The following is a 19,391-nucleotide window of genomic DNA, read 5'->3' on the forward strand; positions in this document are numbered from 1 at the left end:
AAGGATCCTGTTAATCCATATACCTTAACAAATTCCATAGGTAAGGCTCTAAATTCTTCTTTAGCACTACTCCTGGCTACTACATTTTGTTTTTTACTACGCCATGTAACTAAATTTACTTAAACAAATAAACAATAGCCAGAAGTAGATCTTCTAATTGGTAATACTTCCAGACCAATCAGCATCAGTGTACACTTCAACTTGAAAGTGATCATGTTTCTAAAACAATATACCTTTACTTAGAGTTCTTTTGAAGTATCTCAAGATTCTATACATTGCTTCGAAGTGAGTAAGTTCAGGTGAGTGCATAAATTGACTCACTATACTTATAGCAAAAGCTATATCTAGACTTGCATGAGATAAATAAATTGATCTACCTACAAGCTTTTAGTATCTGCCTTATTCCTTGACTTCCTCGAGATTTGCATCTTATAATTTCATATTTGGTTCAATAGGGGTTTATGTTATCCGACAACTAGGTAAGCATGTCTATTGAAGCAAGACAATAACATATTTCCTCTAGTAAACATAAATCCCTTTCTGAGATTTTACAAACTCCATCTTTACGAAATATTTTAAGGCTCCCAAGTCTTTGATTTGAAACTCACTTGCAAGATTGTTCTTCAGATCAAGTAAAACTTCTTCATCATTTTCTGTCATCAACATAGACAATTAAAATAGCAGTCGCTACAAGAAAAATGGCCTACCACAATAGTTAAAATCTGTCATCTTTAAAATTCTTAACAGTTTTTTCAGTCAGTAGCAGATCACAAAAATAATTCACTTGGCATTAATTCCAAGCATTTCACTAGAATGAAGCATCTGAAAAGTGAACAGGAATAAAGATTCTATTTTGCACCATAACATTCTATAAAGATCTTTCTAATTCTTAATTACATTCATGATCATCAAATCAGTTTTGAAGGTGATTGAAGTTTTGATAAGGTACGAAAGAGGACTAAAAAGGGTGAAGTGAAAAGAAAACTTGAGCTCCAAATAAAGTGATGACAACCAATCTCATCCAAGAATGTAATTAAAACTTTAAAAATTAGTCAAAAAGCCATAATCCCGAAACTTGGTCCAAATTCCGGAAATCCTAAAAGCCAAAGCTAGCCCTTGAAGACTCAAATGAACAGAATTCCTCAAATTCTCGAACCAGGCAACCAACTATGAATCAAAATTGCTGAAAATCGTAACAAAAGAACAAACACATGATACTCATTACACAAATCAACATAATCCATCAACATTTTTTGTTCCAATCCACCTTCTCCACCGAGGAGAATGAGAACAATTACCATGAACAAAGTATACAAAACCTACAAAGGATGCAATTGACATGGAACTGTTCTGAAACCCAAGGGAAAAACAAGAAGAAGAAGAAAAGAAAGGGAAAACTTCCAACCAAGCAGAATTATCATCAATGGGCTTCATCGACACCAAAAGTCATAATCTAAGTTATTTAACACTTAAAAATAGTTAAATGAATAGTACAAATAGGCTAGAGTTGCGACGCGACCAATCAACACTTGGACTTCAAAAAAGAAAAAACGATACTACTTTTGCATCAAAATCATCCAAGTAGAATCATAGTTCAGATGCAGAGAAGATATCTTCAATCAGAGTCGAAAAAGAAACTAACTCGAGGAAAAGATGCCAGTGAGTGTTGGATGAAAAAAAAACTAACTTGAGGAATGGCCGATGACGAGCGAGGAGTGCCGATGATAGATGACCGATGAAAATTTTCGATGAATGACGACGTTTGGAGATGGTCGGCGATGTTTGAAATCGTGAAGGGTTTGTGTGAATAGTGGTCGGTAGCGATTTAATCGTAAAAGATTTGTGTGAGTTTCTAAGAAAATTGAAAGGTCATTTATTAAATTTTATTTTAATAAATTATTTACTGTTTTTACCTTTTATGACAACAAGTAACCATCACAGAAAAGTGGATTTCGAAAACAACGAGAAAAAACGTGAATTTTGACATTTTATGACAATTTTTCTTCTCTCCTTTCAATTTGGGTTATAGTGAAGTGTCATAGTATGTCATTTTTCTTGTAGTGAGTTTTATTACTCTCAAAAAGTGCGTTTGGAGGAGGGAAAGAGTTATGGGGGAAAAGAATTATAATAATCCTAGGATTATGATAATATGTGTTTGGAAGAAAGATTATTATCGATAGTATTATGGTAATATGTGTTTGGGAGAAAGAATATGAAAGGTACTGTTATGATAGTATGTGTTTAGGGGAGAGATTATGATAATAATTTGTATTTGGGGGAAGGGTTATGATTGTAGTAATTTAAAAAACAATAACAGAATTTGGATTGGGTTATTTAGATAGGGTAATGTAGAATTGTAAGAAAAGGAAAATAGAAGAGAAGATAACCCTAATCCCTATTTATCATACCCAAAGACCCCACCCCACCCCAAACATACCCAAAGTGTTTATAGAAGATTATATGATTTGCTTGACTTTGCTCGTACCCACAAGTGATTGTCTTTCCAAAGCGTTTAAATCATGCCCTTGGAGACTCTTTGAGACTATATAATGATTTCTTTAAAATCTACAAACTTTGTTATTTTTCAATTTCATTTCAAATCCTAGTGGTAAACACATTAACACTTCTTCTAAATCACCATTGAGAAAAGCATTATTCTTAATGTTTAATTGATGAAGAGGTTGATCCAAATTAGCCGCAAGAAAAAAATGATTCTAATTGCATTGATTTTTGCAACCAAAGCAAAAGTCTCTTTATCATTAATTCCATAGGTTTGAGTAAAGCCCTTAGCTACTAGTTTGGCCTTGTATCGTTCAATACTACCATCACCATTACACCTTACTATTAAACATTCATTTTCACCCTATAGTCTTCTTATTTTTTGGTAAGTTTGTTATTTCCCATGTTCCACTTTGTCTTAGAACATTCATTTCTTCCATAACTGCTAGTTTCCAATTTAGATCATCTAGGCTTCTTGTATATTCCCAGGAACAAATAAGTTACCTATCCTAGATGTGAAGGCTTTAAGATTATTTGACAATTTTGCATGTGAGATGTAATTTTAATTGGATATTTAGTACATGTTCTAGTCTCTTTTCTAATAGCAATAGGAACTTCGAGATAAAAAATAATAGGTAGGATATTTTGAACATTCAAAATATTGAGAATAAAAGAAGTAGAAGGATCACATGAACTTTCATTATTAGGAACTGAGGAAGGACTTACAACATCATTTATTGGGGTTTTAAACTGATTTTGTATAGAATCAATTCTATGGTCTTGGTTCCTTTGATTGTCCTCTTCTAGTATAAAACAACTTTAACTCAGTAATTTAACCTATAGGGCCAGTTTGTAATATCTCTCCTCCCTGAATGAGAGATTTCTATACTTGACTTTGAAGGACATGGGACGAACATGTCAAGATGACTAACAAAAGAAAGAGGTACAAATATTTCCAAAATATTATCTTCTACATCTAACTTCTCTCCCTCAAGAGAATTTGGGGTAAAATATGGTTGTTTTTCTAAAAAAGACACATCCATACTCGCATGATTTTTTTTTTTTTTGCATAGGATCAAGACATTTGTACCCTTTTTTATTCGAGACATAACCCCAAAAATTGCACTTTGTAGTTCTATGATCAAGTTTTGGTCGAAAAAGACTAGGTATGTAAACATATGCAGTGCAACAAAAAACCTTTAAGGGTAAATTACAGTATATGTAACGAGTTTTAATTTTAAGACATTCAAGAGGGGTTCCAAAATTTAAGACTTTGCTAGGCATCCTATTTATCAAATAGGTAGTCGTGGGTACAACTTCTCCCCATAAATACTTGTGAACATGCATATAAAACGTTATGGCATGTCCAACCTCAAGTAAATGTCTATTTTTCCATTTAGCAATTCCATTTTGTTGGGGGGTATCACGACAAATAGACTGATGTAAAATGCATTTTTCTAAAAAAATCACTCAAATAGGCATTGAAATACTCTATTGCATTATCAGAATGTAAAATGTTGATTTTGATTTGAAATTGACTTTCAATCGTATCATAAAAAATTTAAAAAAAATCTTTCTCCTCATACCTATTTATCATTAAATAGACCCACGATAAACTTGTGTGATCATCAATAAAAGTAACAATCCACTTTTTTCCACTATGAGTCAAATTTTTAGGACCCTAAACATCATTGTGAATGAGATAGAATGGTTTGGAGGTTTTATATGGTTGAAAAATAGGTGGATTGATGACTTTTTGCAAAAATGCAACTTTCACATTGAAGAGAAGAATAATCCATATTTTTAACAAATTTTGAAACAAATGTTTAAGATAATTAAAGTTGGGATGTTCTAATCTAAGATGCCAAAGCATGATTTGTTCATGACCAGAAGGAGAACTAATACTACTAAGACCCTAAGTTATTGTATTACTAAAAGAACATTGATCAAGGTAGCAGAGACCATCAAGAATCCTAGCACACCCAATTTAATGTCTCAATTTCTGAAGCTGGAAAATACAATGAGAATAAAAAAAAGATAACGTATACGACAATTAGAATCTCGATATAGTTTACTAACAGACAAAAGATTACATGCTAGTTTAGAAACATGGAGAACTAACTGCAAAGAAAGTTTATCGGTCAATTTAATGGTTCATTTGCCTGCAATAGGAGATAAACAACCATCTGCAAACTTTAATTTTTTTTATTTTCATAAGAAATAAAACAGGAATTAGATAGATGAGATGAACTAGTCATGTGATCAAAGGCTCCAAAATTGATAATCCAGGGCGATGAATTCTTACAAGAAAATGAGTAAAGGATAATTACCTATTTGTGCCATGGAAACACAAAGATTATGAGGCGTTAGGTCGTAGCAGTTGCGGAGTTTGATTAATTTTCTCCATATACTAAGGTGTACTTTAAGTCACATTAATCCCCCAGAAAACCACGTTAGTAGGAAAAAAGAAGCATAAAAGATTGTGAACCAAACCAAGAAATAAAATTCTGAACTGCCAGAAACAGAATCGAACCAGGAAAAAAATGAATTTAGCTGAGCAGTTCGTGGCTTTGATTACTGATGGCTAAGAGTGATCAACGATCAGTCGGAGTCAATTTTTCGTTAAACCGACTCCGATCAACCACAAGTCAGTATGGAAATGGTTGACCCAAGTCTGGCCACCGTTTCCAACAAAACTAACTAATCGAGCTTCGATCGGTCGATTTTTCAAATTTCAATTTTTTTTATTTAGTTTTAAATTTTCTTTTAACATGAAAAGTGAAAACGACCTTTGAATCCTTTGAATTATTTGGATATCATTGTAACTTCACTTCACTTACATCACTAGACTTTGTTAACTCCACTATAACACCTTCGTCAATCTTCCATTGGTTCTTTTTAATTTCTATTATATCTTGATTCTTAATAACATATTATTCATCTTTAAATCCTCTTAAAAATTAATATCAATGAATATTTACCAAACAAATATATGGATTGTGATTTTTTGTTGGAACAAAATTTTCTTTGACGTATGGTTTTAAAAAATTAGAATTACATAGTTTTGTTTAATTTTGTTTTATTTCTCTTTTAATTCTAATAGAAAAGTCTACAATATCTATCATTTCCTTTGACCGAATTTAGTTCGATTTTTTATTTTCAAAAATCAAAAACCGACCGCCTATGCCATTCCTGTCATTTGGTTTTTCAATCTTTCATGCTCACCCTACTGATGACAATACAACCCTCACCGAAAGTAATATGCATCGATAATTTCAACGACTAGGGTTCTGGTAGCAGTGGAAAAAGTTGGGTAGCAAGGGTTTGGGTTCAAAAATATTTCTAACAAATCTGAAAAACAGAGAAGTAAAAAACATTGACGATAGTCACCGACAGGTGGAAGCAGACGATGGTAGCCGCTAACATAGAAAGAGATAACCACAGATAAAAAATAAGAACCCACCAACTTACAACAAAAAAACATAAGAAAAACAGCTTCCGGTGAGTGGTGGCGACTACGACAACCCTCAAGGCAGCGAACTTACGTGGCAGTGGCAGGCTATAAAGGTTTTTTTTTTCTAATAATTAGGGTTTTAGGGTTTTAATGCTATTTCTGCTCTGATACCAGCTTTAAAATGGGAAGTAATAATAATGTAATATTATTCCTCTACATTATTGAACCAAATCTTCTGATATAGAGAAAGATAAACAATAAATACGAAAAAAATATAAATGTAAATAAAATAATAATAATAATACAACAAAAAAGAAAATTCAACAAAAGAAGCTTATATCTTCAAACAGTCAATATCTTGCCTTGTCTTATTTAAAAGCTTGTAAATAAAATATAGACGTAAATAAAATAATAATAATAATAATAATAATAATAATAACACAAAATAAAATTCAACAATAAAATATGAACCAATCTTGTCTTGTTGTTTCTGCCCTTAAAAAAAGCTTCATATCTTCAAACAGTCAATCAAAAGGGTTGTAATTGAGCTGAAATTCTTGATGATGCCAAGCCTAAAAAAGCTTGTATGTCTCTCACTTTTGAAGGAATTGGCCACTACATTACAACTTTTACCTTCTTCGGATCCACTTTGATATGATCTTGGACAATAAGAAAACCAAGGAATGAGACCTCTCATTCACCAAGAATAGGTACATCGCAAAGTTTGATGTACATTAGCTTCTTTTAAAGCTTGAAATAAGGTATATGTATGTAGGTGTTGTAAATGCTCTACTTTACTTCTTCTATATACTAAAATATCATCAAAATAACCCACCATGAACTTGTAGAGAAATGGATGCAACACATTATTAATAAGCCACGTGAAGGTGCTTAGTGTCACGAGCATACTTGTCCAAGGTGGTGTTTGCTTTTGGCCGTATGCCCGAATACCCATAAATCGCTTTGTCTTTATATCTTATAAGTAGTTTAGTCTATTTCTTTCATTTTCGTGTCGCTGAGCCACAATGTAACATTTCAGCTTTTTCATATGCAAGCATGCCAAGGACAAAAATCTCAATATGTACTATAGGGCATAGCACACTACTTAAACCCCGCCCAAGCCTTGTCGCACTCTTTGCAATCTAAGCTATTTTCTTTGCAATTGACAATCTTCAATGCTTTCTGTTATGACGTTTTCAACAATTTATTTTCTCTATCCCGTTTTATAAAACAATTTTTCCAAGAACGTGGAGGGTTTGTCTGCAGGTTTGTCCGCGGGTTTCGAATATTGAACAGCTGACTTGTTAATCGAGCATAACAAGTGCCGCACAATCATGTTTGAAAGATTACGATTGTGACAAGTGGTATCAAAGCCAAATCGACTAATTAACAGTAAGACTGAAGTATGTCGTCGGCGAATCCATCGAGCAAGGCTCAGAGAGATTGACTAATAGAGCTAGAAGAGCAGATGCTCTACCTAGTCGAAGTTTCAGACTCCATCCGCTACTTGGAGTCCCGTCTCAAAGAAATTTTCAAGAAACTGGTAAAATGTGTCAAAGGGTTATTGATACAAGAGTTGTTGGCAAGAGTCGACACTTTAGAAGCGAATGTTAGAAGAACTGTTAACTACGAGCGTGGGGACAGTTCGTCGGACTTTGTTGCCCACATGGAGAAACGTGTCAACGAGCTAGATAGCTTTCAGAAGACGCTCTTAGAGATGAGAAACGGAATGTCGGAGGACTTTCGAGCCACCCTCGATGTTGTTAGAAATGGAATCACAGATGTGAATGCAAGATTGAATCTCACAGTGCGAGCAATGGCAAACCAAGCTCCAGTTGAAGGAGCAATTCTGGTTAGTTGAGTAAAGATTCCGGAACCAAAGCCCTTTTGTGGGGGCAAGAGATGCAAAGGCTCTAGAGAACTATATTTTTTACCTCGAACAGTACTTCAGGGCCACGAATACGGTTACTGAGGAAGCCAAAGTTACACTGGCGATGATGCATCTGTCGGAGGATGCTAAGTTATGGTGGAGGTCCTGGTATGTTGACATGCAAGAAGGACGTTGTACGATAGATACTTGGGATGCTTTGAAGAAAGAACTCCGCTCACAATTCTTTCCTGAAAATGTTGAGATTTTGGCTCGACGAAAGTTGCGTGAGCTGAAACACACTGGTAGTATTCGAGAGTATGTGAAACAGTTTGTGGGGTTGATGTTAGACATTCACGATATGTCAGAGAAAGACAAAGTTTTCTGTTTTGTCGAAGGGTTGAAACCATGGGCCAAGACCAAGTTATATGAACAAAGGGCCCAAGACCTCACGTCAGTGTATGCAGCAGCCCAACAATTGTTTGATCTGACTAGTGACTCTCAAGATGTAAGACGTCACCAAAGTTCCTCACCTAGAAGGAATAGGAATAGTCGCCCAAGTTCTCCCAAAGCTGTCGGGGGAGACAAACGTTTTGGTAAAGACCGCCGACCTTACCAATCAAACACAGAGAATACATGGCGAAGGTCGAATAATCGAAGCCCACCCAAGTGTCCCCTTAGTTGTTTCATATGTGAAGGGCCACATCTGGCAAGAGATTATCCTAATAAAGCTGACTTCCATGCTTTTCACGCCTTATTAACCCTTGATATAAATGATAGATCGAATCAAGCCGAAGGTGAAGTGGATGAGATAGAAGGAGGTGAGAAGCCTAGAATAGGGGCCTTGAAATATCTGTCGTCTCTCCAGAAAAAGGCATGGGAGAGAAGCGTACAAGTAGAAAGAGGCTTATTATATGTTAACACCTGGATCAACCAAAAACAGACTAAGAGCACTATGGTTGATTCCGAGGTAACTCACAACTTTATAACAGAGGCAGAAGCCAGACGTCTAAGACAATGTTGGGAGAAGGATTCAGAAAGAATGAAGGTCGTGAATTCTGTTGCCCTACCTATCGTCGGACTAGTAAAACGACGATGATAAAGTTGGGAGGATGAAAAGTCCCTATAGAATTTGTGGTTGTAAAGATGGACGACTTCGATGCAGTACTGGGAATGGAGTTCCTCCTTGAACATCAAGTCATACCAATGCCATCAGCCAAATGTTTAGTGATTACAGGATTTTTCCCCACCAGAGTTTTACCAAATTGAGGTGGGAAAGAGGAACATTGTCGTAACGTGTGATAGGAGAATACCAAAATCAGTCGCAGAGTTATGCTCATGCCTCGAACTAGCCAATCGTAACGGGCAGTTCATTGAGGGATTCTTAAAAAGTGCAAGCTCACTGACTGAGTTGTTGAAAGAAGAAGACATTCATTGGGGTGGGAACCTCGAGTGTCAGGCCGCCTTCGATGGTCTGAAGCAAGCCACGATTGAGGGGCCAAGTCTTAGGGTCGCCGATGCAACCAAACCTTCCAAAGTTGAGGCCGAGCAATTCAACTATATGCTCGGAGAATATCTGCATCATTTTGTTGATGGCAGACAAAGGAATTGGGTTCAGATGCTAAATGTATTCCAGTTCGGTCACGATGCTCAAACAGATTCGTTGATCAGGAGAAGTCAGTTTGAGATTGACGGTAGTACGCATTCTGTATTGCCATCGATCACTGATGGCCCTTATGTAGGGAACAGTCCTCAAGTTCACAAAGTTGAAAAGGAATGGGAACAGATGGCTGATATCACTTGAGTGTGCCTAGAAGAAGCTTCAAGGCCGATGGAGGAGAGGGTGGATCAAAAGTGATGCCCCCTTGAGTTCGAGTGGACGACTAAGTTTCCGATCAACGGTGTAACAATGCCACACAATTATCTGTCAACCTGAAACAGAAAAAAGATAGAGAAGTCAAGGAAGTCCTTGCCGATAGAGTAAGGAAAGGTAGAAGGCCCACGAGGGAGCTACATAAATTCCTAGTGAAGTGGAAGAACCCCTCGTGGAGGTAACAAGCGACGAACATGTCGAAGATCTTGAAGCATCAAAGAAGAAGACCGAAGAGCTCCAGCTTTGCCAGTTGACAGGGACATCAACCATTTAGGTGGGAGAGAATATCACGAGCATACTTGTCCAAGGTGTTGTTTGCCTATGGTCGTATACCCGAATACCCCTAAATCGCTTTGTCTTTATGTATTATAAGTAGGTTAGTCTATTTCTTTTATTTTTGTGTCGCCGAGCCACAGTGTGACATTTCATCTTTTTCATATGCAAGCCTTCCAAGGTCAAAAATTTCAATATGTACTATAGCGGGTAGCACACTACTTGAACCCCCGCCCAAGCCTTGTCGCACTCTTTGCAATCTAAGCTATTTTCTTTACAATTGACAGTACTCTTCAATGCTTTTTGTTATGATGTTTTCAACAATTTATTTTCTCTCTCCCATTTTATAAAACAATTTTTCCAAGAATGTGGAGGGAGGCTACATCATATAGCGAGCTTGTTCGCGGGTTTCGAATATTGAACGGCTGACTTGTTGATCGAGCATAACAAATGCCGCACAATCGTATTTGAAAGGTTACGATTGTGACACTTGGCGCCTTTGATAGGCCAAATGGCATAACAAGCCATTCTAAAAGTCCTTCATTAATCTTAAGTTGTCTTCTATTTGTTAACGAGCCTTATTCGAATTTGATGATATTCACTCTTCAAGTTTACCTTCGAGAAAACCAATGCTCCACCAAGTTCGTCAAGTAAATTGTCAATTCTTGGGATAGGGAAGCGGTATATTCACCGTAATGAGACTGATGGCTCTACTATCTACACACATTCTCCAACCACCTTCTTTCTATGAAGTGAGGAGAATCAGCATCGCTTAAGGAGTCAAGCTTGGTTCAATATGCCCTTCCTTTAGAAGCTCCTCAATGTGTTGGTGTAGAATCTCGTACTCTTTAAGGCACATTTGATAATGAGATAGGTTAGTAAGCGAAGCCTCCAGAATTAAGTCAACGTGATGTTGAATATCTCTCAAAGGTGGTAGTCCTTTCAGTTCTCACTTAATTTGCAAAAAATCATCAAGCAATTGTTGAACTCCTTTAGGGACTTCACGATCTTCATCGCCAATGGACTTTTTAGCAATAACAAGTCCTAGTATGTCTCATTCTCTCTCCTTTAGCAACTTCTTTCCACTGATTGTAGTAAACAAATGATTGATCCTCTTCTTTGTTAAATTGACACTTTTCACCATCTTTTTTCGTCAAAGGTAACAACGCTATTTTTTTTGTCCATCCATTGAAATTCTTAAGTATTCTCTCTCCACTTTACAAGGCTCGAGTATCGTATTATCAGGGTCTCCCCAAAAGATTGTGACACATATTCATTTCCAAAACATCACCAACTATTTGATCTTTGTAGTTATTTCCAATTGTTAATGGAACAGTGCATATCTCATTAACTTGGACTTTTCCTCCTTTCTTCACCCACCCAATCTTGTAAGCACTTATATGAGACTTGGTTTTTAAATTCAAGGCTTCCACCAATACTTGGCAACGAAGTTCTCACTACTTATCTATGTTGACATTTCAAACTTTGTTGTTGATTGTGCATCTTGTACTCTTGAAAAGACAAAGTTGTTGAGGGTGTGATTCTCCCTTTGGTGTAATCAAGATTCTTTGAAGAACACAAGAAACTCGGTCTCCATCATCCCAGTTCAATCATCCTCGCATCCTCTTCACTTTCATCCCGGTTCAATCATCCTCGCATCTTCTTCACTTTCTTCGATATTCTCGAATGAGTCTACATCTTCTTCAATAATAAATGCCTCTATTTTGCATTAGGAACAAGTATTAGAAGGGTTTCCGGTTTGGCCACACCTATAACAAACAAGCATATAAGGATTTTGGTCTTCTTCTTGCCATTTGTTTTCTTCTCTATAACGGCTTCTTGATTGCTTTCTCTAATTCTTTGCCTTTATGTGTGGTTGTTTGGCAGACAATTTCCTTATTCTTACTACTAAAGTTGGTTCTTCCACCTGTGGATGCTTCCCATGTTGCTTTTCTTGAAGCCTTCTTTGGATTGAATCTCGTTCAACTTCTCCACTGTCTTGGCAAAAGCAATAGCATCAACCAAAAAATGAAAAGTTTGGAGTTCTACCTTTTCTTTAATGATGCTCATTTTCCGCCAAGTTGGTTCTTACTCCTAATCGGTGAAATTTTTCAACATAATCGACTATCTTTCTTGTTCCTTGTCAACATTTTTTTATATTGGTTTAGGGTTTAGGTTTTAGAGTTTAGTGTTTAGGGTTTAGGGTCTAGGGACGTGGGGTTTTCTTCCACACGGTTGTCTCCACAATCGGTTGATTAGCTCTTCTTCTAGCCATCAATCCCGAATCTTGGAGTTGCTCTGATACCAAGTACACCAAAAAGTCTAATTTTTCATCAAAATGATTATTCTCCTCAAATGAGGGAAGAGCTATTGTATTTATAGGAAAATATGAGTACAAGCTCCAAACTATCCTTCTAACTTTCTTAACTAACAATTTTACTCTATTACAATTAATTCTCATTCTCACTCTAGGGTACACCAAATACTTTAATAGAAACTGAATAAATAATAGCCTTAAATCTTTTTGGATCATGTTGATTTCACTATTCAAAAAGGAGCAAACACTACAAGAAAATGGAGAATTCCCGACGCCGAAAATCACGTCGGCATAAAGAACGTCGGGAATAAGGGCTTTCCCGACGCCATCAACCACGCGTCGGGAGATGCGTCGGGAAAACAATCTTTCCCGACGCACCACGAAGGCGTCGGCAAGAATACGTCGGGAAAAGGGGCTTTTCCCGACGCCGTGCACAGTGCGTCGGGAGCGGCGTCGGGAATAGGGGTTTTTCCCGACGCCGCGTGAAACGTCGGGAAAAGGGGTTTAATGAGCGTCGGGAATTCCCCTTTTCCCGACGCATTTTGGGGGATTTCCCGACGCCTCGTGACTGCGTCGGGAAATCCCCTTTAAATTCATTTCAGTTCTGTATTCACAGAACCGAAGTCGAGAGGAGAGGAGAAAAAGAAAGGAGAAGAAGAAGAAGTCGCCGCAGCCGTTGTTTCCTTTCGTTCCGCCGCCGTCCGCCGCCGTCCGTCGCCGACCGCCCTCGCCGTTGTTCCTCGTTGCCGTCTGCCACTTTAGGTAAGTGAAATATGTAAATTTATTTAGTTTAAGTTTATGTTTTAGGGTTTTTTTGATAAAAATTAGTTTAGGGTTATTTTTTATGAAAATTAGTTTAGGATTTTTCTTTTGGAATAGATTTTTGTTTGTTAAATGTATTTTTGTATAGAGTGTGTGTAATTTGTAGTTGAATTGAAATTTGAAATTTGAATGGTTTAGGATTTTTGTTTTAGAAAATTGAATAAAATTGAATGGGGGTTGAATTGGGGGAGGGGTTTATTGTTAAATTGAAAATTGAATTGGGAGGGGGGTTTATATTTGAATTGAAAATTGAAAATTGAAAATTGAAATTGGTGGGGGGGGAGGGGAATTTATAGTTGAATGGAAAATTGAAATTGGAGAGGGGGGGGGGGGGGGGGAGTGGAGTTAATAGTTAAATTTAAAATTGAATTGGAGGGAGGGGGTTTAAGTTAAATTGAAAATTGAGATTGGGGGGGGGGGGGAGGGGAATTTATAGTTGAATGGAAAATTGAAATTGGAGAGGAGGGGGGGGGGAGTGGAGTTAATAGTTAAATTTAAAATTGAATTGGAGGGAGGGGGTTTAAGTTAAATTGAAAATTGAGATTGGGGGGGGGGGGGGGGGGGGAGGGGAATTTATAGTTGAATGAAAAATTGAAATTGGAGGGGGGGAGTTAATAGTTAAATTGAATTGGGAATGTAATATGTGTGTTAAGATTTGTTTTTGCTATCCTGCAGTTATGGTAGCTTTTTTGTTCTGAATTTGTTTATGTTTGGGATGGCTATCCTGCAGTTATGGTAGCCTTTTTTGTTTTGAATTTGTTTATGTTTGGGATGGCTATCCTGCAGTTATGGTAGCCTTTTTTGTTTTGAATTTGCTGGTATCAAGGGGTGGTAGTTAGGATAGCTTGAAGTATTTTGTTGTTAATAATTAGGTTGTGTTGGCTATCCTGCAGTTATGGTAGCCTTTGTAGTTTGAAGATACTTGTCACATGCAAGCGATGAGGAATTATAGTGACAAATTAAACCACGTATGCACATATTTATATCTAGTTTATATATTTTGATTCTAGCTATGTGTTTGTATTTGGTTATTGAATGTTTGTTTTTTATATGTCCATAGTCATTATGTCATATCGACGATCAAGTTTTATGGAGACGGACGATATGTTCCTCCAGTTTGAGGAGGATTTAGATAACATTGCGGGAGGGTCGTCATCTGTGGGCGACAATACGAGTGAGTCTAAGAATTTTATTCATTTTTAACTTACAAATATTTCATGTAGGGGTTCCTAACTTTATATCTTATTGTCTATTTATTGAGCAGGGTCTTCTTCTCAACAAACGACTCCGACTCCTAGGAGACGTGCGCAGTCTCGACTCTTGGAGTTAGAGCGCCACATTGCAATAAATGGGCGCATTCCGATGACGATCGCCCCTGGAGCGGAGAAGCCTATTTCTCCACACGCCGTTCGCTTCAGCCAAGCGATAGGCGTGTGCGTGCGAAAGACATTTCCCGTCCGCTGTCTTAAGTGGACGGACGTTGGGAGAGAATACATTGAGGTCGTCAAGGGCGACCTCCAGGTAATTAAATGCACTACACATTTATATATGATTTCATTTGAAACATATCTAACTTTAACCAATCTAATGTGTTATGTTTGTAATGTGCAGCGATTCTTTGTGCTTGATTTCAATGATCAAGCAATGAACAGGTTTGTTGAGCATCAGATGCTCACGACCTTTAAAGAGTTCCGGGCCGACTGTCATAAACATTTCAAAAAGTACAGCGACCCGGAGGAGGCTCGTGCCAACCCACCAAACGCATTGGTTGGACGTGATGAGGATTGGCACTTCCTCTGCGACCATTATATCAGCCGTGCATTCCAGGTATTTGTCATGATTAATTATGATAACAAGTTTTTATATGTATAAGAAATAAACAATATAATTGTTTTAATGCAGGAGCAATCACGGACAAACAAGGCTGCTAGACAGAAGCAGCCTTACAATCATAGTAGCGGGTCCAAGTCGTTTCTACAACGACAGTATGAGCTCGCTGAAAGAAGAGGGCAGCCGGTCGATCGTGTGGAATTGTTCCGGGAAACACACGTTCGAGCTGGGACATTCGTGTCGCAGGCCGCCGAGGATGCGCATGTAAGTTATACCCTTATTAATTATCCACTTTTATTATATATTTTTGCGCGTTACCTAACATAATTTTTAAATTTGTTGCAGAATCAAATGCTGGAACTCCAATCCCAGCCTACCCCAGAGGGTAGTCAGCCACTCTCTGAGGATGAGATATGCGATCAGGTGTTGGGTAGACGACCAGGCTACTCAAAAGGCCTTGGTTGGGGACCCAAGCCGAAGGCCCGCAGAACGGCAAGTGCAAGCAGTTCGTCGACATCTTGTTCGCAGTCCACACAAAAAGAGATTGAATTACAAGCTAAACTTCATGAAGCTTTGGAACGGATTGAAGTACAAGATAGAAATCACCAAGCATTAGCTTCACAAGTGGAAGCTATGAAAAAGATGATTGAAGACCTAACTCGTGCACAACAGGGACCACCACATGATCCCTAGCCCTGTGGTACGTCGTATATGTCTCTATTATTCTTAAGTTTTTGCAATATATGATTATGTATTAAACTTAGTTATTTTTATACCATTTTTAGGACCGAAGGTGTAGAATGACGCGCATACGCACCTCGTTGGGAGATTGGGTCTTATGTTTATGTTTTTTGTATATTGAGAACTATATTTTCTTGTAGTCAACTTATTCGTATTATTAATTTTAATTCTATTTTTTAATTTGTGTTTGTATATTTATTAATTTAATCCAAAACGTCGCCAAATTTTTTTGAGCAATCCGAACATCATTGTGAATGTTTGAGCAAAATATTATAAGGAAAAAAGTAAAAATAAAATATTTAAAAAAATATATAAAAAATATTTCCCGACGTTCATTACGTCGGGAAAAAAACGTCGGAAAATAGGCTTTCCCGACGCATCTCACGGCGTCGGGAAAGGCTTTCCCGACGCCGATTTGGTACGGCGTCGGGAAAGCCTCTAGCGACGCATTTCCCCCGACGTTCTTCCCGACGTCGTTTTGTACGTCGGGATATCCTTTCCCGACGTTCTTTGCATTTTCGCCGACGTATTTGTGCGTCGGGAGTACCCACGTCTCTTGTAGTGAAACAAAATTATTACTGAAAGTTTTCTTTTTTCCTTATTCTTTTCTTCCTTTTTCTCCCCATAAACTTTCACACTTTTGGCAGCATCAATAGAAAAAAATCCTTTTTACGGTTAGTGAATGTTCATATAAATTTCAACATTGACAAAGCTTGCAAATTTCAGATGGCCGTCAGAAATTAGAAGCTGAAGACTTGGAGCTTCCCTTGTTTGATTGTTCCTTGATAATTAGTGCCACTAATAACTTCTTTCACTTGAAAATATGCTCGGAGAAAGTGGCTTTGGACCAGTGTACACAAGGTAATTTTGCCACTTTTATCCAAATCTAACCAAAACTTCTTATTCTTTTCAAATCAGGAATTTTAAGAAACTTTGAATTTTCAGAATAAGCTTGGAAATGGACAAGATATATTGCTGTGAAGTGACTTTCAAAGAGTTCTGGACAAGGAACGAATGAGTTCAAGAATGAAGTAATCCTAACTGCAAAGCTTCAACATCGAAATCTTGTAAAACTTCTTGATTACTGCATTCAAGGAGATGAGAAAATGCTAGTTTATGAGTACATGCCAAACAAAAGTTTGGACTTCTTGTTATTTGGTAAAAATCTCTCAACTCTTTAAATTTACCTAGTTTGTCCTCTATTAAATAAAAGCCTATTACATTTTGATCAAAACGTTAATCTTACACCTTCAACATAACATGGTTGGATCGAGTAAGTTTGAAATCGACAGATGAAAGGCAACATCAACTATTAAACTGGTCGCAACAACACCACATTGTCGATCTGTGGAATTGCAAGAGGACTCCTTTTATCTTCATCAAGATTCTAGATTGAGGATTATACATAGAGATTTAAAAGCAAGTAACATTCTACTTGATATGGATATGAATCCAAAAATTTCTGATTTTGGTATTGCTAAAACTTGTGGAGGGGATTACACTGAAGAAGAGACAGTACAAGTAGTCTGTACTTAGTATGTGCTCTTGCTATCTTTTCCTTGAACATCTTACTTTTGTGCTTGACCGATGCTTAACCTTTTTAAAATTTATATTTTCAACGGTGGATATATGGCTCTAGAATATATTTTTAATGGACAATTCTCAATAAAATCCGATACATTTAGTCATGGCATTTTGTTGTTGGAGATCATTGGCAGAAAAGGAAGTTGAGGATTTCGTCGCTTAAATGACCGAAATCTCATTGGTTATGTAAGCCCCAAGAATTAATTTTGTTTTTATCATTCTTCTATTACTGTTGGTTGAGAATGATATGCTTTCTTATGATGATAGGCATGGCAATTAAGGAAAGGTAGAAATCCAGGAGAATTGATTGATGACACAATCCATATCAGTTTGTTGTGTGTTCAACAACATCCCAACATTCGACCCACGATGTCGTCGGTAGTTATGATGTTAGGGTGTTAAATTCCTTTATTACAACCAAAACAACCAGGATTTTTTTGCAGAAAATGAAAGCATTGGAATGGATGGGGTCTCAAGTAGGGATGAATGAGCTTCAGCCAGTGGGATGACATTATTTGCACTCTCAGATACTCAATAAGAACTAGGCTTCAACACCCAAGAACCTTGCTTTTTCTCTCAATATTACCTTGAATCAAAGTGTTGTACAAAAACCTACACTTCAGCTTCTATTCATTTTTCCCATGAGGGATGCCTATCTTACTGTTGAAAAGTTCCCAACTTTAAAAGAATCGTTCTTTGAACTTTCAGTTTTGTTCTTTTTTTTGGATCCTAAATCTTTAAATTTCTATTTTAGTCTTTAAAATTTAAGAAACAACTATTTTAGTCTTACCAATGTGTTTTGTTAATAACAAATTAGTGACATTTATTTTGTGTACTATCATGTTAATTTCAAGTCAATCATTTAACAAGTGAGTTACTACGTAGATAAATAATATAGTTAAGTAGGATGAAATTTGATTTTCTTCTTCTAGATATTGAAATATACATTTGAAAACTTTGGGGATCAAAATGTTGGTGGACCATGTCAGATGATATATAAATAAATATATGTTTGTCCACAGGTTTAAGCTTTGAAATTAAATCACTAGGGTTTTGGATGTTCTATGTTCAAGTTCATGCAACGTTATTTTCTTCACCCGATAAATGATTAAACACGTGCCATATATGAAAAATAACACACAAGAACCTTGATGGTCAATTGGCAATGTCAATGAAGCAACACATGCTAGAGGAAATTATACTCCCAAATTAGGGTCCAAAAATGTTTAGCTCGTAACTATAATGAAAAATATTAAATAAGATAAGATTTAATCGTAGCTAGCTTGGGATCAGAAAAACTCATATATTAATTCTAGTAAGATTAAGATAAACCTTAGATCAAATTCTAGGAAAATACATTATTATATCTCCATAAGATATGACTTAAACTTCGACTTTTTCTCCCTTCTATAGTTTTTCATCTCTAACTTTCATATCGGAACTCTTTCTGTATTTTGCAGGTTCTCTCTTCTCCAAATTAAGAATTCACTGTTACTAGCCCGTGAAGGTCAAGTACATTTTCTTTTCTCCAAAGTTTGGCATTAACGTATCTTTGTTGTTAGTCCTACGTCTATTATGCTAAATGATTAGTGCATATTGATTAAGAGTGTGTTTCGTAGCAAATCACTTTTTCACCGTCCAAAATCAGTTTTTGCACAAAAAGATGGTGTTTGGCAACCTTTAAAAAAGTGATTTTAGAAAAATAAGAAATTACTCAAAATTGATTTTTGAAGCATCGCCTCTTTAGTGATCATGAAAAAATGATTAAATAGGAATCACCACATTTAGGATGTGTTTGGTTAGGAATATGAAGTGATTGATTTTGCAAAAAATACTATTTTAAAAAATGTAGTGTTTGGCAAATTAAAATAATGCATTTTTTAGAAAATGGACAAATCCTGAAATACCACATTTTTGCAAAATGAAGTTCAGGTGATTGATCAGGAAATTGAGTTTTTTTTCACCTTATACCAAAATTACAAATATACCCTCCACATTACCCATCTTTCTCTCTTCTTCCTCCCCATTTTTAACCTACTATCGAAAGCACCATTTTTTTATAACGAGACTGAGGAGAGACGACGAGCAGCGGCAGATCTGGGCGTCGCGTCTGCATGGCTGTCACAGTGGA

At 36.7% G+C, this 19,391-nt stretch overlaps 1 protein-coding gene and 1 pseudogene across 1 annotated transcript; both read left to right on the forward strand.

The window, feature by feature from the left end:
- Window positions 1-14,374: 14,374 nt before the first annotated feature.
- Window positions 14,375-15,856, forward strand: LOC127150040 (uncharacterized). Its single transcript, XM_051086757.1, has 5 exons — window positions 14,375-14,626; window positions 14,717-14,932; window positions 15,008-15,199; window positions 15,281-15,635; window positions 15,721-15,856. Exons 1-4 carry the CDS (start codon window positions 14,468-14,470, stop codon window positions 15,626-15,628), a joined length of 915 nt encoding a protein of 304 aa, XP_050942714.1. The 5' UTR covers window positions 14,375-14,467; the 3' UTR covers window positions 15,629-15,635; window positions 15,721-15,856.
- Window positions 15,857-16,467: 611 nt separating this feature from the next.
- On the forward strand, window positions 16,468-17,662 carry LOC127149761 (G-type lectin S-receptor-like serine/threonine-protein kinase SD1-1; annotated as a pseudogene).
- Window positions 17,663-19,391: the final 1,729 nt, after the last annotated feature.

This window comes from Cucumis melo, chromosome 6 (genome assembly GCF_025177605.1).
Source record: "Cucumis melo cultivar AY chromosome 6, USDA_Cmelo_AY_1.0, whole genome shotgun sequence".
NCBI lineage: Eukaryota > Viridiplantae > Streptophyta > Magnoliopsida > Cucurbitales > Cucurbitaceae > Cucumis > Cucumis melo.